This window comes from Phodopus roborovskii, unplaced genomic scaffold (genome assembly GCF_943737965.1).
Source record: "Phodopus roborovskii unplaced genomic scaffold, PHOROB, whole genome shotgun sequence".
Classification (NCBI taxonomy): Eukaryota; Metazoa; Chordata; class Mammalia; order Rodentia; family Cricetidae; genus Phodopus; species Phodopus roborovskii.
Genome location: NW_026126448.1, coordinates 16,985,546 through 17,013,402, shown reverse-complemented (window position 1 = coordinate 17,013,402; position 27,857 = coordinate 16,985,546). Strand labels below are relative to the sequence as shown.

Here is a 27,857-nt window from a genome sequence, read left to right as displayed (position 1 = left end):
TGCCCTGTAACTTTAATTTAATACAAATGGATCATAATGCATGAAAGGGCAATGTTTTAAATAAAAATACTGTCAGGAGTAGCCCAGAGTCTGGGAGTTGAGGACACGTGTAGGGCAGTTGTAAGTGGGAGCCCCTCGGGTCCCTCCATTCTGGCTCCCTGGAGATGGGCATGCTCACCAAATCCCAAATAGAGGATTGGAGCCGCAGGACTACAGTGAGGCTGGGGGGCCATTTTGGTTGTACTTCTTCCTACTATCTACTCCTGAGTGTCGCCTCTGGGCAGGGACAGAGCCATGGAACTGGACATCTTTAGTAGATCTGCTTCAAAGCCAAGGCCTTGAGGTGGATCCACGAATTCTCCTGAGTTCTTCACAGTTGGATGCCGTGGCAAGGAAATTGTGGGTGGGCTTGCTCCACCTCCACACTGACTTTCTGTGTGGCTGAGGCTGGAAGAGAAAAACTACACTTCCCAGACTTCTTTGCTATCAAAAGTCGGGTTCTGACTCAAGTTTCCACAAAAAGAATCCATCTGAGAGACACAGATGTGGGACCTGAGTTGAGAGAGAGAGGGAGAGAGAGAGGGAGGCAGGCTCGGACAATCACTTGCTGGCATGGCCGGTGGCAGCGAGCAGCTCCTGAGGCAAGTGAAAACAGCTTTCCTGGTCACAAGACAGGATCACTGTGGCTGCTTGGAGTTGTTCCTGGAAACTCAGCAAGGCTCTCCTCCCCCAACCCTTCCTGTGATCTTGGAAGCCACCGGGGAGCTCATTGTGAATTCTTGTCTGATGAAGCCATATGAGAGTCAGATGCTAAGTCCAAGATGGTACCCATGAACAGCCCTGATGACAAGAACTGTTACCAGCACCCTCTCTGTCCCCACAGCAGGTCACAGAGAGCTGGCTGGACCTCTGTCCTTAGAGCTGCTGGAGACTTGGATTGTCCATGGATGCTTTGTCCAGACAGGGTTCTGCATTGGCCTCTGGGGTCCTTATACCTCAGGCTGCCCTAGTGGCATGACTGTACCATGTGGGCTACCTGTCACATGTCACAGCATCACCTCTGACTTGCAGATTAGTGGGAGAGGAAGAAACTCCCAGCTCCCAGCTTAGTACAGGGGTGGCAGGAGAGGGTGACCCTCAGATAACCCTAGGACCAGCTTCCCCCTGGGTCTCCTGTGGACTTGGATCACGAGTAAAACGGCCCATTACTCTCTTGGTCAGGGGCAAGTCATATCTTATGCCACGAGCATAAGATGATTCTGTTTATCTTTTGGGCTGCTAGCTATTGCTCTCATCTGCTCTGTCATGAGGCTAAGTCACCTGGGCAGAAGGAGGGAGATTTCTTGTCCCTGGGAGAATAAGGATGAGGGGTTGGGCAAGGGCTGCCCTGGGGAGAAGCCATGTCACATCCCATTAAGATCAGAGCTACAGGACATTAACCACAGAGCAGAGTCTCCAGCTTACAGGCAGGGCAGAGGATGCTGGGGGTTAAACAACTGGCCTGAGGTCTCAGGGTAGACACAGTGGGCCTCAATAGTCCAGGCCTTCATCTGCTGGGCAAAGCTCTTGCTGGTGGTCACAGCCCCAGGAGGCTTTGGCCTCCCTCAGCCCTGACTAGATTCGGACAGTGTTGATCCTCAGTGGCTGGACATTCTTGCCATTGGCATGGCTTTGGCCAGGGCTGAAGTAGGAGCAGAGCTTGCCAGGGAACTTCTCTCGGAAGGTGTAGAGCCACGACATGTCATCGGCATTGTAGAAGATGAGGAGGCCCTGGTCGTAGTCTAAGAAGACACCCACCTTGTCAAGCTTGTCACGGACATTGAGCCGTGTCCAGGGCTCTGTGCATGCACTGTACTGGTTGCCATCATGCATAACAATGCAGTAGAAACCACGACTAGGCTGGATCTGGATGCTGCCCTTGCGGCTGGCAGCCTCGTGGGCCAACCCAATCACCCACTGGGTCTTCTCTGCCACCACCACCTCCCAGTAGTGGACACCGCTACTGAAGGCTTCGGAGCCGAGCACTGACACCTCCACATCAAAGCGTTTTGGTGAGTCCTGCAGCGGCTGTGGGTGCAGGTTCCCGTAGGCCACAATGGTGCAGTCATCCGACAGGATCAGACGCTGGTGGGCAGTGCCTGGGTCCAGGGTCAGGGCAGCAGGCACTAGGTGGGAGAGAGGAGGATGGGAAGATCAGTGGAGAGAAGGCTATCAGTGCACTCTCTGGTGTCTCCCTGTGGAGAGGGTCCTGGTTGGTCTCCAGGAGACTATTGACCTACTGTGTCATAATATAAATGAATATAAACATGCCCTCTTGTCTGCTTCTTCCTCCTCTGCAAAATGGAACAACCCACCTTCTTTCCTCCTGGCTGCCAGGAGCAGCTGATAAGGTCACTGAATGATTCCCAGGGCAAAGCACCGGAGGAGGTTCAGAATAGGAGTTGGGAAGAACTGGGAAGGAGCAAGATTAGCCGGATGCTACTGCCCCCTAGAGGGCGGCCTGGAAACGTTCGCCACCTGTTCCAAGATTGGTGGGATGGAGGTCTGCTAAGTGAGCTGGGGCACAAGGAACTGTTCACCCTCCCCACTGAACTCCAGATGTCCTTCCAGACATCCAAGTGGTCAAGAAACCTTTGTATGTGGATCCGAGAATACAACCTGCCTCTGTAGTATGTATAAACGTGAGAAAGCTTTTGTAATTTTAAAACACATTGAGGATTTTGGAGCTCAATGATCAAACTGAGGGAGGCTACTTTTTATTGTTGTTGTTTAGAACCAAGACTGATTTGCTCAATACTTCTCCAAGGATGATAGATATCATTGGCATAGACAATCTCCTGAATGCTGTTTCAATTACACTGTGAGCATCTGGTTGCTTGGTTGTGTTTTCGGTGTAAATCTGAATGGGCTTCTGCACAATGTTCTTCAAAATAGTTAGTTATGGGCTGGGAATATAATTCCATTGGCAAAGTCCCTGCCTGGCAAGCACAAATCCCCAGGTTTGATTCCCAGCACCTCATAAAACTGGGTATAGTAATATGTGCCTGTAACTGCAACTCTCTGGAGATGGAGGCAGGAGGACCAGAAATTCAAGGTCAGCTTCTACGATACAGTGAATTTGAGGCCAGGCTGTGCTTCTTCAAAGAAGTTTAACTACAAACATTCTTCTGTTTTCCCTTTATATTATGGTCAGTTGTTACATATGCATGTGTACATTATTGTATATACATATATATTTAAAAGGTCATATGTGTAATCTGAGATTTTAAAATTTGTTATTAGTAAAAATATACAATGTACCCTAAAATGTTGGAAATCTCTAAGCCTACCAACTCTTCCATTTAACAGACAGGGAAATCAAGGTCAAAAAATGCTAGCAGAGCTGGAACTACTCAAGGCCACTTGGTACCTGGCCACAGCCCATCTCTTCATTCAGGCCTAAACCCTTTGCTCATGCTACCCCTCCAATCTCCCCCATCCTCTCTGCTGCAGAGACCAGCCCCCCTGGCTCCCCCCCCCCCCCCCCCGCCTTTGAAGACCCATCCTCTGGGAGCCTTCCTAATGGAGAATTCGATGGCACCTCCCTTGGCCTCTGGTGTTATGAGCAGCTCTTTGTGCTGCTCTCCTACACTAGGCATGGGCTTCTGGGCTCTTAACTTACCCACTTTGCACCCAGGCCTGTGTTGAAGTCAACATTCTCTTCCTTGAGAATTCAGTGCTCAGCACAGAGCCTGGCATGGGCAGGCTTCTGGACACACAAATGCATTCACCCCTGCCAGACAGGCTGGGTCACCTGGCTCTGAGCTGGTCACACCGGCTCAGCAGGTCTGATAGGACAGTCTCTTGAACTCTTGTCAAGACCTCTGTTTAGTCCTCTGGCTTATTCTGACAACCCCCTAAGGAGGGAGGGAAACTGGGACTGGAACTTCTCAGCTAAATGAGTGTTTCCAGGCCAGAGCAAGACAGAGGCCAGGGGTGGGGGTGTGTGGGGGAATGGGAGTGGGAGGGAGCGATGGAATACTGCTACAGTTCCTTGGGGCCAAGGACTTCCCCCAGCTCCTGGGAGCTTTCCTTATCAGCTGGAGCAGGGACACGATGCCATTGTAGGCCGCGTGTACACAGGGAAATAAGATGCTCCAGTGTCTGTAACTGTCCCACGAGGCAGCCATGGCCGGTCTCAGCAACATGCATCCCCAAGAGGCTGACCTGCACAGAGCTTCTGGGCCACGGTAACTCACGTCTTCACCCCACACTTCTCTCTTGTCCTCGGAATGTAAAGAGCTGTGAGGGAACCAGGAGCCCGGTGTATAGAGGGGCCCATGGGGGTGGGGGTGGGATAGTGAATCCACATGTGAACTTTTGCCTGTATGCTGTCAGTCACTGGGTAGTTGGTAAGAACAAGAAAGTTCCTGCCCCGTGCAGTGTGAAGAATTCCCAAAGTGAGAGGAAGGCTGGAAGCGTGTGTGTGTGTGTGTGTGTGTGTGTGTGTGTGTAAGAACATAATTAGATACAGATATTGTGTTGCTGCCGCTCAGGCAGTGCAATATGTTGGGGGTGGAGTGTTTGTGTGAGTGTTTAGGGTCCTAGGGAAAATGGCAGCATTGGGGAATGCCAGACTCCCACATCCCAGATACCAAGGATACTGTGAGGGGGCAAGCAAAAGGGAGACCCCCAAGGCTCAAGGAACAGTTAAGGGGATACTGGCAGGGAACATGCAGACTCTTAAGTCTGTGTAGAGTAGTGTGGGCTACTTCCAGAGCCACTGCTGAGTGGGTGGGGCTCCTGGCAGTTCTGAGACCGGTGTGACAACGAAGAGCTCTGGGCAGAGGAAAGCCAGACCCCTGCAAGTGTAGGAGAGCAGGGTATCCATCCTCTGTGCAGGCCCTGGTTCCCTGGGGAGGGGGCAGGGCCTGGGCTGTGAGCCTGGCCTTTCCCCTAGGCAAGAGGTATGGTCTGACTCTGAGTTGGCTTTTGCATTCCAGAGAATGTGAGGCTATCACACGCTCTCCCACCTTATCCATAACAGAGGGTCCATCTCCAGGACTCCAACACCCTCCCTGAGGCTGTTAAGAGCAGTGACCTTCAGTTCACAGAGAGCAGTGAGGGACCCCGAGGGACACTCTGGTGTGGCAGCTCCTCCTCCCCCCTCCAAGAAGCCTGTACCCTCAGCATAGTGAGACCCAGTGAAGCCAAAGCTTTCTCCAGGCTCATCGCCTTAGAGGTCAGAGTTCACGTCTAGCTCTTATTTATAAGCAAAAGGCTGGTCCCAGAGGCCTCTCTCCTCTCCAGGTATGTTTTGAGTCACCTTGGGTCAAAAGGCACCCAGGAAGGGTCCCAGACTTCCAGACTCCATGAAAATGTTTCCCGTTCTTCCTCAACTATCACCTTAGCAGTAGAGCAAGGCCTCCCAGATGTCCAGCCCAGGACACTGCCTGGCAGCTGGAGGCCCATGTCTCTTTGTTCTCCTGTAAATAGGGGTCTCATGGGACAGTGAATATGTTCTGTATATTTTTTCCCCTCTCCAAGCCAGGCCTTAAAAAAAAAAGTCTAGTCCTCCAGGTCTCACACCTTCTCAGGCCCTCCGCACCCCGAGCTTCCCTTCACAGTCTCTGTACAGACTAGGCATGGCTCCAGAGAGAGGCCCAGTAGCTCCAGGGCCTTGATGATTGTAGCCATTTTCCAGAAGGGAAAACTGAGGCTCTCTGAGGCAGGCAGCTTGCTTACATTTTACTTGGGGTGAAAGGTGAATCGGAATCCCTACCAGCAAGGTAGGGAAAGTGTCTGATTCATAACAGTAACTAGTAAAGTGTGCTTACTAAATTATGGGATCATCTTCACAAAGAAATCCATTCTCTATTATCTTCCCTGGGCAACACCTGGGACCATCTCTAAGGTGCAGGTGAAGAAACCGAGGCTCAGCTGTGGAGGGGGAGGGGAGAAGAAGGGAGGGGGAAGGCAGTTTGCTTCGCTTTGGCTCACTCAGTGGGCTAGAGAACATTCTGGGTCTCTAAATGATTAGATCTAGATGAGTAGCAAAGGGGGTGAGGCCAGACAAGGCAGGGAGGCTGAGGAGCGAGAGGGGTGTCTGGTGTCCTGGGACAATGGGCTGCCTGGGAGGGGCAATAGGGCTGGGTCGGCAGAGGGATGGTGGGCCAAGGGCTGGGGGCTGAGCAGGCACTCCAGAGTAGGGGAGCAACAGGTGTTAGACGAGGTTCTCAGATGACCCAATGGGAGGCTTAGGCTGTAAAGGAGGGGCAGTCGGGAAGCCACTAGAAGCCACAGCTAGGTCCCTGGGGGAAGGCAGCTCTCCCATGTGTACATAAAAGGCCCTGGTGCTCACTGAGGAGCCAAAGTGAGTTCATAGATCCCACAGACAAAGAAGGGCCCCAGCCAACCAGGTCACTGTTGTCTCAAGTCCCAGGGGCCTTTGCTCAGGTCACACAACTGCCCCTTCAGTCCTTTTGAAGGCAGGGTTCTCAGGGCCTGTGGTCTCAACTGAGAGAATTTTGCTCCCAGATGAAATATGACCAAGGCCTGAGTCACTTTTGGTTGAATAGAGGCTGCAGAGGTTGCTAGACTCCTGTGTGTAGGACAGGGCCTTGTGGATCAGAGGTAAAGAGGCTGAGACACCCTGCTTGGAGCCATCATCCGCTCACTTGTGATGGAGGCAAAAAGGGATATCCATCTGAGCTAGAGGAGAAAGGGAAGCATCTAAGGACCTTATTGCAAACCTGTTGTATACACTAGGCACTATTCTAGTCGTGGACTTGAGTCTAACATCTGTTCTTTTATTCCTCCATCAATAAACATTGACTGCTGGCTGCAGGGGATTAATTGAACCCAGCCTCTGGCCCCTAAGAGCTCAAAGTCCAGAGAGGGAGAGAGAGACAGAGACAGAGCCAGACAGAGAGAGACAGAGAGACAGGGACACAGAGACAGAGAGACAGGATGAGAGAGTGAGCCACACAGGCTATGGTCAAGGATTGTGATCAGAAAAGCCCAAGGTTACCTGAGGAAACCCAGGAAGGCATTTCAGCTGAGGTGTGTAAAGTGAAGCTACAAAGAAGAATAAATTTTGGTTATCGAGTACCAAAGATGGCATTAAGGTCTCCAGACGAAATGTGGAGAGGAGGGAGAATTTGACTCACACAAAGCCTGGTGATTGCTCAGTACAGCTAGTGTGATGTCTTGGACTGACTGGGTGAGGCGCCTGTGACGGGGATGGGGCAGGTGGCATCTGAGGCAGAAAGCTTCTAGACCATCCACTGGAGTGGTGCCCTGGGACCCAGGGTAGGAGAGAAAAAGATCCTGGGGTTCTTGTCTCTCTTTAAGTACTCCGCTTCAGTCACCTACAGCTCAGTGTGAAAGTCCTTTAGGGGCTGGAAAACGATCCCTTCTCCCAACCATTGTTGCTTTTGTTAATTAGCCCCCCATCATCTCTAAGACAGAAGGAATAAATGACATGTTAGATGAGGCCTGTCACCTGAAGGGGAGCCCCAGCTCTGTGACCCAGCATCCACCCCCGGGGTATTGTACCAGGGACCTCTCCATCACTGCTGGGGCTCAACTGAAGACATTCTGGGGTGACCCATGCTCTCCAGTACCCAGTGCAAACCTGAGCTTCTCCTGGCTGCTCCATTCGGAGCTTTTGAGTGATTGACCCTAACCCTAACCCCATACCCCTGGGTTTCCATTATGTTCAAGTGTCATGTCAGAGCCCTGTCCCACTAGACTACCAGGTTCTGGTCACTTGCCTGTCTCTCTTGACTCCTGAAACTGAGGGACAGTCGCTGTTTGTGGAATGAAATAATGAATCCATCCAGGTGGATGGATTCTGACATCTGTGTCAGGACAGAAAACATCTGTCCCTGCACTGGAGGAGCAGGCAGAGTAATGCAACCTTCTCTAGAGGGTTTTCTGGGGACTCAGTGAGCTCAGCACAGGCTCTGGGTCACAGCAGAGGATCCATCCAAATGCTCTATCTCTGAGCCTCCAATTCTACACAGGTGACCTGTGGGTGACCGTGTAAGAGCCCAGGAGCCGAGTATGTCATGGTGATACAATGCACTTAAAGATCAGAACAGAACATCAGTGGGCACTCGGCCCACTTCCTGCTCTGCCACCTGTCACACCTGGCCCAGGTGGCAATCCGCACTTCTCCCTATCTCTCCAGGAGGACAGGCAGAGCCTCACCTGGGTGGATGTCTTGGAAAAGAGACTTCCAGATGGTGTACTGCAGGGGGCCCGTGTACTTGGAGGTTGGGAAGTCTTCGTATGTCAGGTTGGTCTCATGGATCTTCCCCTTGAGCCTGGAAGGACAGTGGGAGAGAAGGCTTCATGGGGTTAGGGATGCACTCACAGGGCGAGGTCATGAGTGAGACTCAAGTGCCCGCTCTTCCATGTTGGACCTCTCTGTTATCTTCGGTTTGTTTGCTCTTCTGTAATAAGGGTACTGTGCAGCTGTTTCTCAGGCCCCTGCCAAAGTCAAGTGCAACAAGGTACCATGCTAGGCCCTGTGTTTCCAGGCCAGTAGAGGGGATTTCATGGAGCAATGTATAGGAAATGCTTAGCTTAGTGGCTCGCTCATGGCCAACATCAAGCGTATGATGGTAGTGGTGAGTGTTGATCTCTAGCAAGCCAATACTAAGTGATGCCATGAAGGGGAGCCTTGAGTTGCCTGGGTTTGAACCCTGGCTTTACCACCAGCCCCAGTAACCTTGACAAATTAATCAACTGGTCTAACTTCTCTGAGCTTCAGTTTCTATATTTGTGAAATGAGTGTTGTAAACTCCCTGCAGGGTGCTCAAAGGTGACAATAATATAATAATAATAATATAATGTCTTTATAGGATGGTATATAGTATTAATGCGATTGTAAATTAGGGCCTGAGGAGATAGCTCAGTTGGTAAAGTTCCAGCCTTGCAAGCATGGGCTCCTAAGTTCAATCCCCATAACCCATGTCAAAACAAAAACAGGTGTGGTGGTGTGCACGTGAATACCCAGGGCTGGGGAGGTGGAGACAGGAGGATTCCCTGGGGGCTTGATGGCTAGCTGGCCAGTCATAGCCTGCTTGGAGCGCTCAGGTCAATGAGACCCCATCTTAAAAGTGTGGGGCACAGAGACCATCAGAGGTTAGATGCTTACTGCTCTTCAAGGGCACTTGAGTTTGTTTCCCAGCACGCATGTCCAGTGGCTCACAACTGCCTGTAATTCCAGCTCCAGGGGATCTGACACCCTCTTTTGGTCTCCACAGGCACCCGTACATTTGAGTTATACACTAAAACAGACACACGTACCTATAACCTTGAAGAAAAAAAAAAGCCCAAGGTGGACAACACCTGAAGAATGACAGTTGAGGTTGTCCTCTGGCTTTCACACACATGAACATTCACACCCCATCTTCCCAAACACATAAAATACATATGTGACACATAGTACAAAAGTGTATTTAAATGAGCATAAACATTATCCAATATTGCTTATGCTGATATACTATAGGTAGGATGTATACACATATATTGTTCTGAGATAACTTTTCACTCTGTAGCCCAGGTGAGCCTCAAACTTATGACAAACCTCTTCTCTTAACATCCCCAGTGTTATGATTACAGGTCACCATGCCCAGCTCAAACAGAAATATTATATACAGAATAATATGGAGATGGGAGGCTTTTAGCTTGGGCTCTGGCATATTAATAGCCAATTCCTATAAACAATGATGAAAACATGATTGGATGAATGATCTGCAGACAGTCCCAACCACCTGAGCCCCTTCCCTGCCTCAGTTGGTTGGGAGAGGCAGTCGGGGAAGGCTGCAGTCAGATGGCACTTACCTCTCAGACAGGGAGGCCACTCCAGCAAGGAAGGTGTGCCTGTCAGTCTCTGCCAGCCGCTCCTGCAGGATCTGGGCACCCTCTTGCACCTTTCGCAATTGCTGGCTGTAGCGCTGGACCTTCTGCTCAATGTCAGTCAGTGTGCGGGCCGTGTCAGCTTCCAGCTCCTCCAGCATGGCTTTCTGGCGCTCACGCAGTATCCTGTGCAACCGCTCAAAGGCCTCCCCGATGGTGGTCCGTAGGCTCTTGGTAGAGGACTGGGCGCGGGGTGGGGGGAGGAGTGGGGAGAGATAACCATCAGGGGTTATGAGAAGGTGTAGGTGGACCCAGTGTGACTCTCACTGTGTCCGGTTGCCAGTGAGAGGGATAGCTTTGACAGAAGAATGGAGAGGAGAGGGGCTTGCTCCGGGTACGGCACACAGATACGCAAGGCAACAGGATGGGATCTGCACAGGACAGAAGGAAGGGCTTGTCGTTGCATGCGAGTCCATCAGGAGACTACTGAAGTGGTACAGCAGAACCGATGAGGCTGTGAAGGACAGGGATGGACGATACTGCCCAGCTTCCTGCATGAGGGAAGGCGGGATGGGAAAAGGCCACATAGGGGATGCCTGTGTGTCCAATCTGGGATTTAGTGGTCTGTATTTCAAACAGCTCATCTGCAAGTTTCAAAGGATGATGACAAAGGGGGCCATGGAGGTCAGAAGCCATCATAAACAGGCAGAGACTGGGGAAATCTTAGTGTTTACTTGTCCACCCTGCTGCCCTAGGACCCCCACTGTAGGAACAAGGCCACTGCTAAAGGAGGTGTGCACAGACTTAGAGACGTTCCCCTCCCCCAGGCCCGAGAGGAGACAGAGGAGTGACTGCGGAAGGGTCCCAGCTCTCTGTCTGTACTGTGGTTGGCCTCAGCTACCTGAGCTCTGTGTACCTCAGTTTCCCTATCTGTGAGAGGGGTTATAAAAGCCACACTGCAGGGGCGTGGTGGAGATGCTCATCAAATGAGCTGCAACTCCAGGCACAGAGGGAAAGTTGATGGACGTACAGCAAAGGGATGGTTTCTAACAGGCATGCACATGGAGTCCACTGCAGGGATGGGGTGGGGGAACATTGGTTGGGCATGGTGGGGGTGGGGTGGGGGGAGAGGGAGTAGGCTGAGGAACACTGACAGTCAGGCGACACAGGATGTGGCCGCTTGTGGGGCCTGCCTCTGCAATTTCACTTTGAGGGCCTCTGACTGGCAGTTCATAGAGTCAGAGACCCCCACTGTGTTCAGTGCCTGGGGCTCTGTGGGAGGCCCCACAAAGGCTCAATTAGGGCCTGTTCTCTCCTGTGGTGGCTGCTGGCCTGCAGGAAGAGTGGCTGGCAGCAGGCCAACCTGGCCGCGCATGCCCACCCAACACGCCAGGAAGACAAAGGAGGCGTGGAGGCGAGGCTGGGCATGGAGGGAAAGGCTGCTTACTAGGGGCCTCCTGGAGCTGCTCACCCAGAGAGGTTGAGGCTGCTGCTGCTGCTGGGAGGATGGGGCCCAACGGTCCAGGGCCTCCAGGTTCCAGGCTAACCCTTTCTGGCCCCTGCCAGTCTGCCCCACAGCACTAACCACCTAGGGGCTGACAGCCTTGGTTTGTCTCTGTTTCTGTGGCTGAGCCTCCCCCACACTTTCCCTGACAGGCTTTCTTTCACTTGTCCAGGTGTTAGGCATGCCAGGGTTCTTATCTGCTGTCTCCTCCATAATCTGTCTCTCTAGCTGGTGCACGAATCCTCCCTAAGTAAGAACAGAATGTTCCCTGACCCTGTGCACATCCCAGGCCTGGTACAGGCTGGAGGTCAGGACAGCTTCACTGATGAAGGGGAGAGGCAGGGAGGGAGGCAGGGAGGGAGGCAGGGAGGGAGGGACTTGCTTAAGATTGCATCCCAAAATTGAGGGCAGACTCCATTTTCTTTCCAGGCTAGAGCTCAATGTCCCCGGGACAAGAGAGGAAGGACAGAGAAAGAGGAAGAGAGGTAGAGAGAGGGGGCCAGGAAGTGGCATATCAGAGTGACAGTCCAGGAGTTTTATCCACGATCCTGTTGGGTCTTCCCAAACTCTTTACAAAGAAAGTCTTATGTCTTGCCACTAAAACAAGCTACGGGGCCTCAGTCAGTCTCTCCTGGCTGAAATCTCCTCCCTGATAAAAGTGGGATTGCGCCTTCTCACTACCAAAGGAGTTTTGTTGTTACTGTTATTGTTCACTCACTTGTCCTACAACTCCTTACTAGGGACCAGATGTCATGCTAAGTTTGGGGGGGGGGTCCTGCTCTCATGACTCCCGGGGTTTGAACTTATGCTGTCAGGCTTGGCAGCAAGCACCTTTCTACACCGAACTGTCTCCCTGACACTACTCTATTGACTCCTAAGGCAGAGCCCTGCCTTTCATGTTAGCTCCTTGGTGGGGAAGGCAGCCCGGCTTACCACATTCCCAGACACACACTGGGTCTGGGGCAGCTGTGGCCCTTTCAGAAACACTCTGCCAAGAACATGTCATCTCAAAGTCTACCAAGGAAAACATGGTCTGAGGAGGGAGAGCAGACAGGCCTCTAGGCAAGGCCATTGGAGGGCAGCGGGCAGGCAGGCGCTGCAGCGGAGCCAGTCAGACACCAGGTGAAATATGGCCTCAAAACCTCCATCAGCATTTCTTATATAAATACACCCGTCCAGACAGGAAGCCAGGCTGGGGAAAGGGAGGGGAGGCGGGTTCCCCAGCAGCCCGCAGATGGACAGGAAAGGTGGGCAGGAGGTCAGTGGGGAGGGGGAGGAATCTGCTGCAGGGAGAGCAGACCCTCAGATACCCCCATCCAGAGAGGTTTCCATCTGTTTCTCCTCACGGGAGCAGTGTGGAGTCACCAGATAGACAGAGAAGCCAAGGCTCTGAGAAGCCGCGAGGTCGCAACCCGTGGCTGTTTCTCATCTGTCACCCACCAAGGGGTCCTGCTCAGAGGCCTCTGGAATGTCCTCTGAAGGAATGTCTGTCATGACCCTCCCAAGACCACGCAGTGGGTTGGTGGCCGTGCTAGAACACAGATGTAGGTTACCAATGTTGTCTCCAGGCCAGGTGACCCCAAGGCTCTGTCCAGGCTACAATGGCTTTCATCTTGTAGAGCAGGGTCAGCCCGAAGTCATTCCCTAGCGTCCCTCTGTATGTGAAGCTCTCCCCCTAGCCCTGAGATCTGGATTGAACTGGCCAGAGTCCCCACTGTTTAGATAGGAAGCCCGGGAATGGGATTAGCCCAATGTCACATGGTCGGTGTTAGGACTGGATCTGAGTACTCTTCCCAAGTTAGGGACAAAAGGTCCCATCCCATCACTGTAGCCAGAGACCACAGAACAGAATTCTGCCCTGCTTTTCAGAGTTGGAGTCAGGTCCCCCATCCTTTCCAGACAAGGTCTTGCCATGTAGCCTAGGTTGGCCTGAGACTCAACACTCTCCTGTTGCAGCCTCCTCAAGGCTGGGATTACAGGTGTGCCTCATGACACCTGGGTTTAAAGTCCTTATCTCTATGCTTGAGTGCAAGACGGGGGATGACACCAGTCATAGCTTGGAGGGGACACGCTACAGTTGGCTCCTGGGCAACGGGCCTATTTAAAAGGGAGAACAAGGAGGTACTGAGTAGATCTTGTCAGCCCTTCCTGGTCCCAACCCAGTGCCTGTTGAAGTTGAAGAGAAATGGTCCCACTTAGGCTCCAAAGCCTTCTGTGACGTTGGGGAGGGGCCCTGCTCCCATTTGCTATCTCAGAAGCTCCACCCTGAGATAGACCCATCCTGCCTGTCTCCCTTCATGCTTAAGCACTTGGAAGCCAGGTTTCCTCAGAGGGCTGGAGAATTCATATTCCTGCCTCACCACTGCCCCCCCCCCATCCCCACACTTGGCCAGGCTCACCTTGGTCTCCGCCAGCTGTCGCTTAAGTAGCTGCAGTGCCTCCGTGTGCTCACGCTCGCTGTCCTGAAGGGCTTGAAGCTGCTCCTTCAGTTCCCTCTGAAATACACACAGGGCCTGCATGGGGGAGTAGGCCACACCCAGCCAGGGCAGTGTTCGATGATAGAGAGCCCAGCTCTGTTGGCAGCTGGGGCCTATCCTGCCCTTGACCTCAAACCCCAATGCCCACCTCCCATTATAGTTTACCCATCCTATTCTGTTGGCTTTGTTTCCTAAATCCAAGAGAGAACACTCCGTCACTGAGCTATGTCCTAGCTCTCTTTTTTATTTTGAAGTATGGTCTTATTCTACAGGCCAAGTTGGTCCAGAACTCACTATGTAGCCAAGGTTGACCTCAAACTTGTAGCAGTCCTTCTGCCTTACCTTTTCAAGTAGCTAGGGTTATACTCATGAGTTACTAGGACTCAATCTCTAGTCCTCCTGATGCCAAACAATCTCATCACACCCTCCCTCACCCTGCCCCTCAGCCATTGGTTGGCACCTGTGTGGCACTCTGATGGGGACCCAGACTGCAGCAGCACAGCCCACAGCCGCATGCTCACTGCCTACATACAGTCTCTGCTTGCCTGGTTGGACCCGGCTCTCAGTCTCCTGCTGGTACTAACTCACCAGAGCCTTTCCTGTATCTCTATCACTACCCCTCATTCTCAAGTGGGAAAAGAGGTCAAGAACCTGGCTCCAGACATACAGCCAGCACATGCCAGTCAGGGTCAGCATTGTGAGCTGGAGCCGACAAGCTTAAAGCCAGGTGACATATTTCCACAATGATGGCATCTAAGATGATCCACTGCAACAAATCCAGGCAGACAAGGCATCACCTCTCAGCTGAAAGCAGGACTGAGGACGGGGAGACAGTCGGTCAGTGAAGTGCTTGCCATGCTAGCATGAGGCTCCGAGTCTGATCTCCAGCTCTGACATAGGAAGCTTGTTGTGGTAGCACATGCTTGTTACCCAAACACTAGGAATGGGGTAAGGGGATGCCTGGGACCCACTGGTGAGCCAGACCCACCTAGTTGGTGAGCACTTAGTCCAACGAGAGACCTTGTTTTAAAAAAGTAAAGGTGGAGGGCTGGAGAGCAGACTCAGCTGTGAAGAGCACTTGCTGCTCCTGCAGAGGCGCCAGGTTCAGTCCGAGCACCCACAAGGTGGGCCACAGTCTCTGACTTCAGCTTCTGGGATGAGATGTCCTCTTCTGGCCTCTTTGGCCACCACATGGGCATGTGGGGTACACAGACATGAATGCAGGCAAGCCCTCATATACATAAAATAAAAAATTTTTTAAATCCTTAAAAAGTACTAGCAAAGAGAAACCTTTTTTCCAAAAAAAGTAGAGTGCTGCTAAGGATTGACAGATGAGGTTGACCTCTGGCCTATAAGTGCACTTGGACACACACACACACACACACACACACACACACACACACACACACGCCTCCCCCTCTGACCAAAAACAGACTCAGTACTGTGATGTTTCCTCTGTCTGAAGTTCCATTTGGCTCAGCAGGACACTTGCGATGGCCTTGCTTAAAATATTGATAGTTTGTTCATTACGGGTTTTCTGGTATTAATTTTGTCCAAAAACTTGATCACTGAGGTATTTGGTGCCTGCTTCTGCGGCTCCCTCCCCTGCCTCTCGCCTCCAACCTTCTCTCTTCTTGCTCCCATCCAGCCAAAATGGCTCCCCAGAGCAGGCTCAGCGCTTGGGACATTATTTCGGTAGTGGTGGTGCAGGGTGGAACCCAGCCTTGTGTGTGCTAGGGGAGCACACCACAGTGAAGCCACATTCTCATCCCTCCAGCCTTGGGACTTTGCACTGTTTGCTCAGGCTTAGCATCGTTTGGTTATCAACTGGAGTCTTGTCTGCCTGCCCCACAGGCAGAGGCAGCTCCCTTACACAGCCTTGGGGTCTTCACTGTACCTTTCCTTGACAGAGGAGAGCATACTCGTCCACGGCTTGTGTGTGTGTTGCTTGCCTCGCTCACTGGGATAGGACTTTTTTGAGTGGGAAACCCTGTGCAGTTTGTTTGCTGTTATAGCTTCTTGCATTCTCAGTGCCCAGAGGGTCCTAGCACATGGCAGAGCCTGTTTATTTGTCAAATAAACAAATCAGGGTGGGGGTGGATGGCCCCCAACAGAGTCCAGCTGTCTGCACTTACTGAGCCTCTCGACTCTGTCTCATAGGCAATTGTCCTCCTGTCTGTCCCTCCTCCTTCCCTGCATTAGCCCTTGGGTTCCCTTACTACTTATCTCCCTCTGTCGTCTGCATCCAGGGGCTATCTGGTACTAGTTGGGGCTCCAGGAACGGGCTGTATGAGTAAGTTTCCATGAAAACAGACCCGAACAATTCCTGGGGACCCCAGTCAGCTTAGGCCATGTGGTGCTACACAGGCTGAGGGGCTGGTTCCTTTTTTTTTTTTTTTTTTTTTTTAAATAAGATTTCTTTGTGAAGCCCTGGCTGTTCTGGAATTTGTTCTGTAGACTAGGCTGGCCTCGAACTCCAGAAATCTGTCTGCCTCTACCCCCATGTGCTGCTGAGATTAAAGGCTTCCACAACCACCCCTGCCGGTTCCTATTTTTATCTCCCTCTTACTTATCCTTCTTGTCAGGGCAGGTAGGATCCTCGACAAAGCACAAATAACTGGTCCAACTCATCCTACAGCCTAAGCACTGACAGGAGGAAATGTCCATGATAACATAATAAAGGAGGAGAACACACAATTACCTCTGCTTACTATCACTTATTCATTCTCCAATCGTTTATTGACCAGCTACGATGAAAAGGGCACTGCTGAGGTCTGGAGATACTACAGAGACCAGGGCAGATGCAGTTTCCGCCCCCGGGAACCTCCAGTCCAGTGAGAAACCCCCATAATAAACGGGAAAAACAAGCAACTAGAGAGGGGATGGCCAACATGGCCCATGCTCTAGAAAAGATGGCGGGGGTGTGCAGGGCAGGCCAATTTAGATGCCGTGGTTGGGGAATTCTACTCAGAGGAAGGCAACTGAGCATGAAGACAGCCATGAAGAAAACACAGGCAACAATAACAACAACACGGGGGCCGTGTGCTTTGTGAGGATAGGGAGCTTCAACAGACAGGACGGCTGGAACTCTAGTAGCCATCTCAGTACGAGGCGACTGTGACAGCAAACGCCACAAGCTGAAAGCAGAAGAGAAAGAAGTAACTGTGTCTCTGAGGACTGTGGGGACAGGTACACAGTCACCAGACCTGTTCCCTGGGAGGAAAAAAAGGAAGGGAGGGAGGGAGGGAGGGAGGAAAGAGGGAAGGAAGGAAAAGAGGGAGGGAGTGAGGAAGGAAGGATAGAAGGAGAAGAGGAAGGGAGGGAAGGAGGGAGGGAGGCAAGAGGGGAGAGAAGGGAGGAGGAGAAGAAGGAGGGAGGGAGGGAGGACAGAAGGCAGGTAGGCCCTATACTGTTAACGAATTCCAATGGTGTCAATGCTCTCCAGAGTGGATCTCAAGGTGTCTGCATGACAGCAAGAGATATGAAAATCAGCTCCCAGGAGCCAGCTCAGTGTCTGCAGCACCCCAGAGCTGTGGCCCTCTCCGGTGGACTTGCTTTTCCTAAGAGAGAAATCACTCCCTCGAAGCCCCTCCCTCAGCCCGACTAACCTATCAGCAGCTGTGGGTCACTCCCTCGAAGCCCCTCCCTCAGCCCGACTAACCTATCAGCAGCTGTGGGTCACTCCCTCGAAGCCCCTCCCTCAGCCCGACTAACCTATCAGCAGCTGTGGGTCACTCCCTCGAAGCCCCTCCCTCAGCCCGACTGACCTATCAGCAGCTGTGGGTCACTCCCTGGGCTTGGACCTCCTAGTCCTCCACAAATAGGCCTATTTCAAGGCGGTGCAGTGTGGCTCCTGACAGCTTGGGGTCTGATCTAGCTTGGGAATTTGTCTGGTCAAGAGGTAGATGTTTGGAGAAATGGCTAGTGCTGTATTCTCCCCCACGGTGGTCACCACGAGTCCTGTAAGGTCCTGTTCACATTGTTCACAACATCCAGGGAATCGAAACAAATTCCTCACTGGTTTTGAACCCAGGGTACAAGGAATTGTCTTGCCAGGAATTGTCTTGCCCTTCTTACATCCATCCGGGGGCAGTGGAAATGGTCACTCCTCTACACACACACAGCCAAGGCCTCCTAGGACACCAAAGCACTGTCAGGGCTGAAGAGAGAGAAGCGAGGGACGGGGTGAGCTGGGGAGAGAGGACAAACTCACCACAGTGGATTCCCGGATAGCGATGGGGATATCACACCTGCCTTTCCTACTGAGGAGGGGTGGCTGTATGGGGTGAAGGGTACCTACTCCCACTGACGCTTTCCTAGCCAGAAACTTGCAACTCATCTCTGAACCCGTCCGGTCTGCCCTCAGGCTTGCTGTGGAGTCTGGTCCAGTCACCACAGCCCCAGCTCCTGATTCGGCCTTCATCACATCCTTTCTGAATTCCAACATCAAGCCCCGCCTCTGTTCTGTACCAGGTGCCCCCACATCAGCTTCAGTGGACACAAAAAGTTTTCTCCAAATCCCCAGGGTTTCTTCAGAGTCTGGGAGGAAGGGCACAAGGCCTTGGGGCAGCATTCAAGGCTTTCCACACTAGTCCCGCCGTCTCATCTCTAGGCTTCTCTTGGTCTATACCTGCACTGTTCAGCATGACAGCCTTCAGCCTCATGTGGCTATTTACATTGCAATGGGTGAAAATGAAATGGAGTGGAAAATTCAATTTCTTGACTGTACTGGTTTCATCTCATCTCAAGGGCTCAATAGCCACTTAGGGCTGGCAGCTATAGCATCAAGCAATACAGATGCAGAACTCTCCAGTGTTCCAGAAAGTTCTATTAGACAGCACTAAACACCGTGTAGTGTTTGTCTTCCAGCTCTTGATCAATGTGGTCTCTGTTCAGGATGCTCACGTGACAGCCTGCCTCCCTGTCGTGGGACATGCCTCTCTGTGTGCAATGTCTGTCCTTGCACTGCTGAAGCACATGAATTCACCCTTTGAGATAGGGTCTCACATAGCTCAGGCTGGCCTGGAACTCACTAAGTAGCAGAGGATGACCTGGAACTTCAGATCCTCTTGCAGATGTCCAAAGCCACGCCCAGTTTACATGGTGCTGGGGATGGAATCCAGAGCTTCATGCATACTAGGTGAACACACTATTAACTGAACCACATTCCCAAGCTCAACACACTGTATTCTACCTGTGAGGCTACCTATCAGTCTCCCTAACTAGATCTTGGGCTCCTGAGGGCAGGGATCGTGTCCTGGAGCAGTTCTCACTCTCAGTACCTAGGACAGGGCCAGACAAGTCTAACTTCTGACTTTTGCAAGTGAACCTGCTCAGAGACCAATACCCTGGAAGGGTCTGAGCTCCCATGCTAGGATGGGAGAAGCCAGCTATGACACTGACATGAGACAGAAAGGTAGAGAGAGAGAGGCCTAGAAGGACCCAGGCAGGCAGCGCTGAGCCCAATATACAGCCTCGGAAACAGGTAATCCAGGAAGCCCAAAGCCCAGAGCCCACGGGCGGCACAGGAAGCAGACTGAGATGTGCACTCTGCACTCCACCGTCTTCTCCGGCTTCAGATCAGAGAGATCTGGGTGGGAAAGTTGGCTCAGTCACCTGCTAGCTGTGTGTCCCCGTGATGTTATCTAACGTCCCTGAGCTCGAAGGCCCTCATCTTTGAAATGAGGACAAACCATAGGTCCTAGGGTGGGGACAGTGAAAGGAGGTAACAGTGGGATGTATTTAGACCTCAGGGCACATAACTCGGCATTTACAGGGTGCCTGGGATGGGGTCACTGTGTTATACCTGAGACCCCTGTCATTGCCTCATGTCCCGACCCATGCTGTGTCCAGGCAGCCCCTCCCTGCTTCCTGAGATGGCAAAAGCAGGAAGGGGTAGGAGGGACCATCTGCTCCAACCCTGCCTTCGCCAGGACGGGAAACAAATCTAAGGGAAGGGACTGACTGGCCCATGGCCACACAGCTTGCCAGGGGAGAGTAAGCCAGAAAACTCACTCCCAGTTGAGAGGCCAGTTAGCAAACAGGAAACTGTCAACAAAGTCCTAAGTGACAGAGCAGCCCAGAGCAGCCACAAAGGAAGGACATGGTGAGTGAGCATAGCTGCCCGGAGGGAGGCTTGCAACCCACTGGAGCTGGAAGTAGGTGTGGTTGGAGTTGGAATTTCACAGGCATCTCATCACCCAGTACTCACAACAGTCTAGAAGGTTCTATCTTACAGAGAGAGGAACTGGTGACCAGAGAGGTTAGATAGCTTGCTTAGGGTCACGAAGCTATTAAGAGACAGAGACAAGGTTCTGGGTGACTCCGAAAACATGTTCAAGATACCTCAAGTTCTTTACTCCCTCTATTCAACAGCAACATTTTAGAGCTGCTGAGCACCCATCAGGTTTGTGTGGCCACCCTAATGGTAGACACATAGTCCCTAACTCTGAACAGTCTGCAGCTAGCGGGAGAGGCGAAATGTGGGACAGGTGTCAGGGAGAGCTGAGTTCACCGGGGGGGGGGGGGGGGGGGTCTGTCTGGGATCCAGTGCAGCTGCCACCACTTGGACATGTTGGTGGCACCTTCCCTCGTCTGGAGTCTCCAACCTGTAAAGTGAGGCTGTAACAGTGTCAGCCTCGGGGAGTTGCTAGGACCATTCGACAGCGCAGTTCCTGACATGACATGGCATGGCATGACATGGCACGCCACACAGGGTGACTATCGTGGTTGTGGGACCCTGTCCTCCAGGGATGACCGTCGTCTCAAAACCAGAGCAGCTGTGACTATCTGCTCAAGACTGGGAGGTTGGCTTGGTGCTCCCTCACAGAAACGGGAGGGGAGTGGCTAGACTCCCACTGAGATTCCAGCCACCCAATTCCTCCTGCTTCCCCTGTTGTAGAGTCCCAGCTTTGGGACTCTAGAGGAGGTGGGGGGTAAACTGAAGGGGGAAAGCCATGAAGCCATTTATGTGACTTGTCACCTATGCTAGAGTAGGCTTTCCCATGACATGGCTCTGAGGGCCACCCATGTTTCTCTAAGTAACCTCTTACCCATTCCCCAGTAAGGAACCCCAGTAAACCCATCGGTTCACCAAGCTGGGGCAGGCATTTCTCTGGGTTACCATTGTCCTCTCTGTCTGATGTGAGATATGAAGAGAAACAGAATTCCAGGAAAAGCCATGCAACAGTTACCCCAACAATGAGGGAAACAGGACCTTGGACATCAGGAACACTGGGATCCGACTTCATTTCTGACGGGAGGGGAGAGACAGGGCTCCCCTGGCTACTCTAAGTGGTAAGGACTGGTCAGGCAGGGTACACCTGACATACGCAGGAAGTGGCCAGGCAGGTGACAGGTGGGTAGAGTCACAAACTGGAAAGGCTGGCTAGGGCCAGCTGGGCTGGAGTGGAGGCCTTGGATGTCAGCTTGGGAGAGCTGGAGTCCTCAGGGCCCATCGAGGCATGATAGGGGACAGGGGTGGGGCACTTTGTAGGACCACAAAAGCACACAGCTGTACGTACACTCTATCAGCTGTAAGACCTGGGGCTCTCCGTCTATTTGCAAAGATCAGTACAGAGGAAGTGATCATGGGAAGAACAGAACCAGGGCTCAAAGGCCCAGACTCCTCTACTATGAGGCTGTCCCTCTTCCTGACCCTGGTGGGAAGAAGATGCTGGCTGTAGAAGCCATCTTGTCTCTGGCCTCGGGGACCCTTCTCATCTCCATGGAGGCAACACAAGCTTGGAGCAGGGGTCCTGAGTCTGAATCCTGACACTGATTGCCTCTTTTCTTCCTAGCCACAGAGAACTTGACATCTTCTTCTTCCTCCCAGCTCCTCCCCTGGTGCTTTTGCTACTTTGAAGGCCAAGCCCTCCATGTGCCCCATGGAGCATCACAGTCCCTGGCAATACAGCTGCCCTCCCATCCTAGGGCCTCCCACAGATGGCCATGCACACTGCTCTAGGTGTATAGCTGACAGGCTATACCGGTTTGCTCACAGCTGTCCCTGGTTCCCCAGCATCTTCAGGACTAACTTCTAACCCTAGAGCACGCCCCCACCCCCACACCACATCCACATCCGGGGCCCATCCTAAGCAAGTTAAGCGTGCACACAGACACACGAGAGCGCCTTGTCTTTTCTCAGTGTGCACCCAGCCCTATGCAGCAAGTGGCTATGGGTTTCCTTCCTTTCTTCTGCTCACACCCTCTCTGGTCTGGCCTGGATTACTTCTACGAGTTGAGCAGACCTTGGAAACAGTTCCCTATCCAGGAAGGGGCCTGACCCACAGAACCATGGTAGTGACATGAACGGGACTTTGTCCTGGATTCAACACAGGGTCAACCCTCAGCAGCCACATAAGTATGAGGCCAAATAAAACATTAAAGTCCATCTTGAATTTAAGTTTGATGCCACCTCCAAATCTTCCATGTCCATCTTGTGTCCAGCAGAGCTTAAGGTGGGGTGGTCAGCCAGACTGTTAACTCAGACTGACAGGGTACAGAGCTCTGGCAAGCCTATTTTCCTATGTGTAAAAAGGGGAGAATGGGCCAGAGGGTGTCTGAAGCTCAGTCAGAGGGCTGATGAAGAGGCGGTGCCTTGCAGCTCATCCACCTGCTTGTAGGGACGACTCAGGCAGGTTCCCACTCTCCCAGTCTCAGGGAATGTCTGAAGAATGCTGCAGATCCTCAACCCTCTCTAGATGTAGGGAAGGAAGGGCTATCCCAAGGAACTATCTCAGGAACACCTGAAACACCCAATTCACTCTACTCTTCAGAGGAATATTTTGTCACTGTCAACCTTGTCATCAGAGGTTTTGTTCCAGAGAATGAACATTCTGGAGGCCCCCAACATCAACTCTCAGCTCTACACTGTGACCTGTGCAGCTAACTAGGCTTCCTGGCTGCCCAGACACCTTCATGGCAAAGAGTGCAGGTGTCACCAGCCTCACGTGAACGCGGGCTACTATATGCATAAAACCTTATCCTTTTCTAGGAAATGTGATGGCAGAGGGTCATTTCCCCAGGACAGAACACTCATTTGTCTCCAGGGTACAAAATAAGTGCTTTTGTGACGGTCACCCTTGGGAGAGGCATGGCTCTCGCTCTTTACATGGAAGGTGAACAGCCTTCTGACTCTCATGTCTTAGATCAGAAAGAGGGGACAGGAAAGCCCATCTACCCTGAAGAAAAAGTCAGATCAAAGTTTGAGCCCCACATACCCAAGCCCCACTCTTCCCACCTGGGCTGACTTATTGTCTCTCATCACTGTGCCCAGCTCATCAGGCTCCCATCCAAGGCCCAGTGCCGCCTTTGTTGGCGTGAGGCATGCCTTAGGAAAAGCTCCAGTGATCACATGAGCCCTGGAAAGGGATGCTTGGATGAATCGAATCTTCTCTCTGGGGGTCAGGAACCTGAGATGGCTAGGGAGCCAGATACCCTGCTTGATTAGGGTGACATCCCAGCCACCTGCCCTGTGGTGTCAGCTGGCACCAACAGACTGTGTCTCTAGTCTGCTCTTGATATAAAAACAGGCAGGGTGGGTAGGAGACAATTCTGGATGATGGATGGGTAGGCCAGGGAATGGCCCTCAGAGGCAGCAGAGAGGCTGTATGTGACACAGTTGGACTGGTCCCAAGTCTTGACCCTAACACTCACTATTACTTAGCATTGCGAATCTGCCCCCATTTACAAAAGGGATAAATCACAATGGTACCCACAGCAGGTGCTATGAAGATCACGTGAGGCATTACAAGGACAGCTGTGGGCAGCCCTTGGCTCATGAACCCCAAACTCTTTGGAAATGAGCTCCTCCCTCTCCTTTGCTCTGTGGTGCAGGTGTTCATCAGTAGTTCTGGGGGCAGGCAGGCGCACATGCACACTCATGCACACACGCATGTACACACAAAACTTTTACACAATCATACTAGAATAGCCAGGCTTATCCACAGGTAAGATGAGGGGTGTTTGGCCTTGTATATCATATCTCCCCACTTTCTGTGTAAATACTATCATTAGAATAAGTACAGATGTCTAAAAGTCATACTGGTGACTGTGCCAGCCACAGTTCTAGGCATTTCAGATCAAGAACTGTTAACTCTTATGACACCCTCCCCTGGGAATGTAATTGATGACACATGGAGGCTCAGATGACTGGGGTGACTTGACTGAATTCATGTAGCATGCCAGGATGCACCCCCTGAATTCTAGAGTACAGAACAGTTCTGCATGACAGGTCAAGGGGCCAGAGGCTCAGAGATAACAAGTCATTTTCCTAAGGTCCCACAGCCAGCATATGGCAGGGGCAGCCAGGGTGGAACAGCCTGATGATAAAGACAAAGCTATTAATCCTCCCACTCTGTAGTCTCTAAGAATAAAGGTAAACGCTGCAGGCCAAATTCTGGGTAGGGGGCCTGGAGACCCCAGCTGTGTGCGAGCCTGGCCCCCTCTGCCTTCAAGACCTTGGGCAAGTCCCCTCCTCCCCCTCTACCAGTTCTCCATCTGTCAAGTGAGCTCTGCACCAGATGATCCCCCAGTCTCTGCCAGCTCCGCCCATCATTCCCCTGGGATAAGGGGCCCCAGCACAGGGGCCATTGGCTGCTGGGGGAAGCAGACCTAGAGGGTGGAGGTTGCCCTATTCCCAGTGTAGTTATACCTAATGAGACCACTTTCCCCAGGAGGCAGGAGAGGCAGATGGGGGTGGGGTGTGACCTGAACCCCACCTCTCAGCACAGCCTCCTCATGAGGAGGCACATTTCTCTGCCACCATCTGCCTAAGTCCAAAGGAAGCATCAAGAGGAGTCTGAGTCTCTTTCTCAGGTGAGAGAGGTGGGGCTGGAGGTTTACCCAGCAGGGCACATGGGTTTCTAGAGATCTCAGGAGGAGGGATGGGAATAGGTGATGCTCCTCCTAAGATACTTCAGGTAAGTTCTTTCCAGGTAAGCCTCAGCAAGGTCCAGGCACGGAATGGAACACTCACTACTACTCCAAAATTAGCTGGCTCTCATTTTTGTTTGTTTGTTTGTTTTTCAAGACAGGGTTTGTCTGTGTAGTCCTGGCTGTCATGGAACTCACTCTGTAGACCAGACTGGCCTAGAATTCATAGAGATCTTCCTGCCTCTTTCTCCTGAGAACTTGGGCTAAAGGAATGCACCACCACTGCACACTTTTCTTCTCTCTCTCTCTCTCTCTCTCTCTCTCTCTCTCTTAATAAAGTAAAAACATCTTCCACTTCTGAATCCTCTAGTTTGGGCATTCATTCATCCATCTATCTACCGTGTTTGGCCTGGTGGTGGTGGTGGTGGTGGGATTGGCATGCCAAGGAAAAAGCTGTTGATACATTGAGGAATTGTCTACTATTAGTAACCCCAAAACCAGGGAGGAGAATTGCTGGGTTGAAATAGGTCAGCTTGTAAAAAGGATTCAAACAAGCTTGGGAATCACTTTGTTAAATAGACTTAAGTGGGTGTCCTTCCTTCAAGATTTCTTCAAAACTTCAGCAGGTAAATGTATAACAGAGAATTCTCTAATGGGGAGAATATGGGAGATACAGTATATTATCTCAATAAAGCTGATCTCAGAATGCTTCCTTTTAAAGTGCCTCTCCTGAGGCTGGAGGGATGGTTCAGCAGCTAATTGCTCTTGCTCTTGCAAAGGACCTGGGTTTGGTTCCCAGCACCCTGGTGATGACTCGTAGTCATTTGTAACCCCGGTTCCAGGGGATCTGACACCTTCTTCTGTCCTCTTGGGTACCACACATGTACATGGTGTGCATACGTACATACAGACAAATACTCATACACATAAGATAAAATAATTAAAAATAAAATATAATACTTATCGATAGAGGATATGAAGGAAAGTGTATTTCTGAGTATGTGTATATATTTGTATTTCTCTATATGTGCATTTCCCTTTCTATACAATCATATATGTATATACAATACATACATACATACATGTATGTCTGTGACAACGGGGAGGTTTAAGGGAGATTAGCTGCAGTTGAAGGCTGTGTTCAATTAAATACTCAAATGTTTTCATTTAGAGGACAGTCAACAGTGGTCATCAAGAGGTCCTGTCTAGTCCTGGCCTGTCTTCACCTTCCCCAACACCGTTGAGTCTAATTCTCCAAATCTTGAACTTTCATTTCCTAGTTCCACTCTCAATTGGCCTCTTCTCTGGTTTAAATCCAAAACGGCTCTTGCCACATTTGAACTTGATTCCCAACCTTAGATCCTCACACACCTTGACCTAACCCTTGGCACCCAAATTTGCTCTCTGGGCAATTTGCATGTCTTAAGCTTAAACCCCCCCCCCCCATGGCACAACCAAGGCCTAATTCTCACTATAGATCTCTAGGAACACCTGGAGTAACAAGCCACACCCCACAATGTCCCCAAACGTGCCACTGTGGCTGCATTTAGAATAGCACATTTCCCATCTCTCCACCCCGCGCTAGCTGCGACAGTAGTCCTGCCCTAGCCTGGAAGAGCTGATGTCTCTCATTCTGCCTCAGCCAGCATCTGGTCCAGCTGTGACTCCCTCTCTACCCATCGTTCCCACCCCACTCTCCACCTATCTCCTAGGCATGGACTCCCACCCCAGATCTGTCTCAAGCCCATTCCATAGAGAAATGCCCAAGGGCCACGCCCCCTTCTACTCCCCTCACCGCAACCACGCCCCTCTGGCATTAAGTCGGCCTGTGGCCCTTGCCCCCTCCTGGAACCCTGACCCCACTCACGCCCCCTCCTGCCAGCCACGCACCTGCAACTCCTCGAAGGCATCATCGATGCCGGTGACCTGGTGCTGCTCGTGCAGCGCGGGCTCGTCACAGAAGAAGCAGAGCAGCGCGCGGTCCGTGAGGCAGAAGAGCTTGACCTTGTCATGCGCCTGGCAGGGTCGCGCAGCACGGCGCGCGTTGAGGATGGCGTCCAGCGGGAAGGCGCTGTAGCGCTCCACGATGTTGGCCAGCTTGAGACTGGGCGCCAGCGCGGGCTCGGCGAACGTGCGCCGGCACTCCGGGCAGTCACGGGCGCCCTGTGCCTCCTGCCGCACCCAGTGTTCGGTGATACAGCGGCGGCAGAAGTAGTGCTCGCAGCCCAGGCTCACCGGGTCCTGGTAGATGCTCAGGCAGATGGAGCACAGCAGCTCGTCCTTGAGGCTGCACGCCATGGCGCCGGGGGCGGTGCGCAGCGGAGCCCGGGAGGCCGGCAGCCGGCGCGGCGCGATCGGGGGCGGCACCCGGGGGCCAGGCCCAGGGAGGCACGGGCGACAGGCGCCTGGGAGTGCGGGGGGCGCTGTCTGCGACGCGGGGGGCACCGTGGCTCGGTGCCGAGTAGGGGCCACCCGGGATGCGAGCCCCAGAGCTCGGTTTCGAAGCACTAGGTGGCCACCAGCGATGGGCGCTGGAGGAGAGAGGCCGAGGGCGTCCCAAGGAAGGGGCTCCAGGCGAGGAGGGTCTAGAGGACCAGACAGTCCCAAGGGATAGATGCTGCGAGGAGGAGATCCCGAAAGGGGGCGGAGGCCACAGTGGGGCTGGAATCCTGGGACCCGGACAGCTTTGAGCGGGGGTCGAGCTGGGGATGGGGAATTCTGCGGGACAGAGCAGCCAGACTCAGCCGCACCGCGGCTGTGCCCGGCAGAGCAGAGGAGGGGTGCCGGCCCGCTCAGCTGCCCGACTCTGGCCGCAGATCCCGGCCCCGCGCGGCCCCTTACCCGAACCAGCTCAGCGGCCACAGCTTCGGTCCAGCACAGCCTCTGAACCCGGAACCAGCCGAGCCGAGCTGCCCGGCGCCCAGGCTCCCTCTCCGCCCCCGCGGGCGGGACCCAAGCCGCTCCGCCCCCGCGGCGGGCGGAGGAGGGGCGGGGCCTCCAGGCTTCAGATCCCGACTGGTCTTCGCTGTGCTCCTGACCCCCAGAGACAAGAAAACCAGCTGTTTCTTTCTGGGTCTGCACAGCTACTAGGTTAGCTTAGGGTTATGGCGACAGGGGACGAGAGGACAGCTAACGAAGAAAAAGTGAGAGAA

The 27,857-nt window shown here is 52.6% G+C and overlaps 1 protein-coding gene across 2 annotated transcripts; it reads right to left on the bottom strand.

Annotated features, from left to right (window-relative positions):
- On the bottom strand, positions 1 to 27,606 carry Trim62 (tripartite motif containing 62). Of its 2 annotated transcripts, none has more exons than XM_051188852.1 (5): positions 26,596 to 27,606; positions 13,753 to 13,866; positions 9,835 to 10,091; positions 8,194 to 8,309; positions 1 to 2,165 (listed from the first exon to the last, which is right to left on the bottom strand). In XM_051188852.1, exons 1-5 carry the CDS (start codon positions 27,001 to 27,003, stop codon positions 1,615 to 1,617), a joined length of 1,446 nt encoding a protein of 481 aa, XP_051044809.1. In that variant the 5' UTR covers positions 27,004 to 27,606; the 3' UTR covers positions 1 to 1,614. The 2 variants fall into 2 exon arrangements, with proteins under 2 accessions (XP_051044809.1, XP_051044810.1); XM_051188853.1 differs by having other exon boundaries at positions 13,753 to 13,848; positions 26,596 to 27,605.
- Between the last annotated feature and the right edge of the window lie 251 nt (positions 27,607 to 27,857).

Bases quoted from the DNA above. Each gene is read 5' to 3' on its own strand.
- Trim62 (XM_051188852.1), bottom strand. From the start codon at position 27,003: ATGGCGTGCAGCCTCAAGGACGAGCTGCTGTGCTCCATCTGCCTGAGC. The intron at 10,092-13,752 runs GTGAGCCTGGCC...CCCCGCGCCCAG, and splicing joins GACAGCTGGCGGAGACCAAG to TCCTCTACCAAGAGCCTACG. The intron at 8,310-9,834 runs GTAAGTGCCATC...CTGTCCTTCCAG, and splicing joins GTGGCCTCCCTGTCTGAGAG to GCTCAAGGGGAAGATCCATG.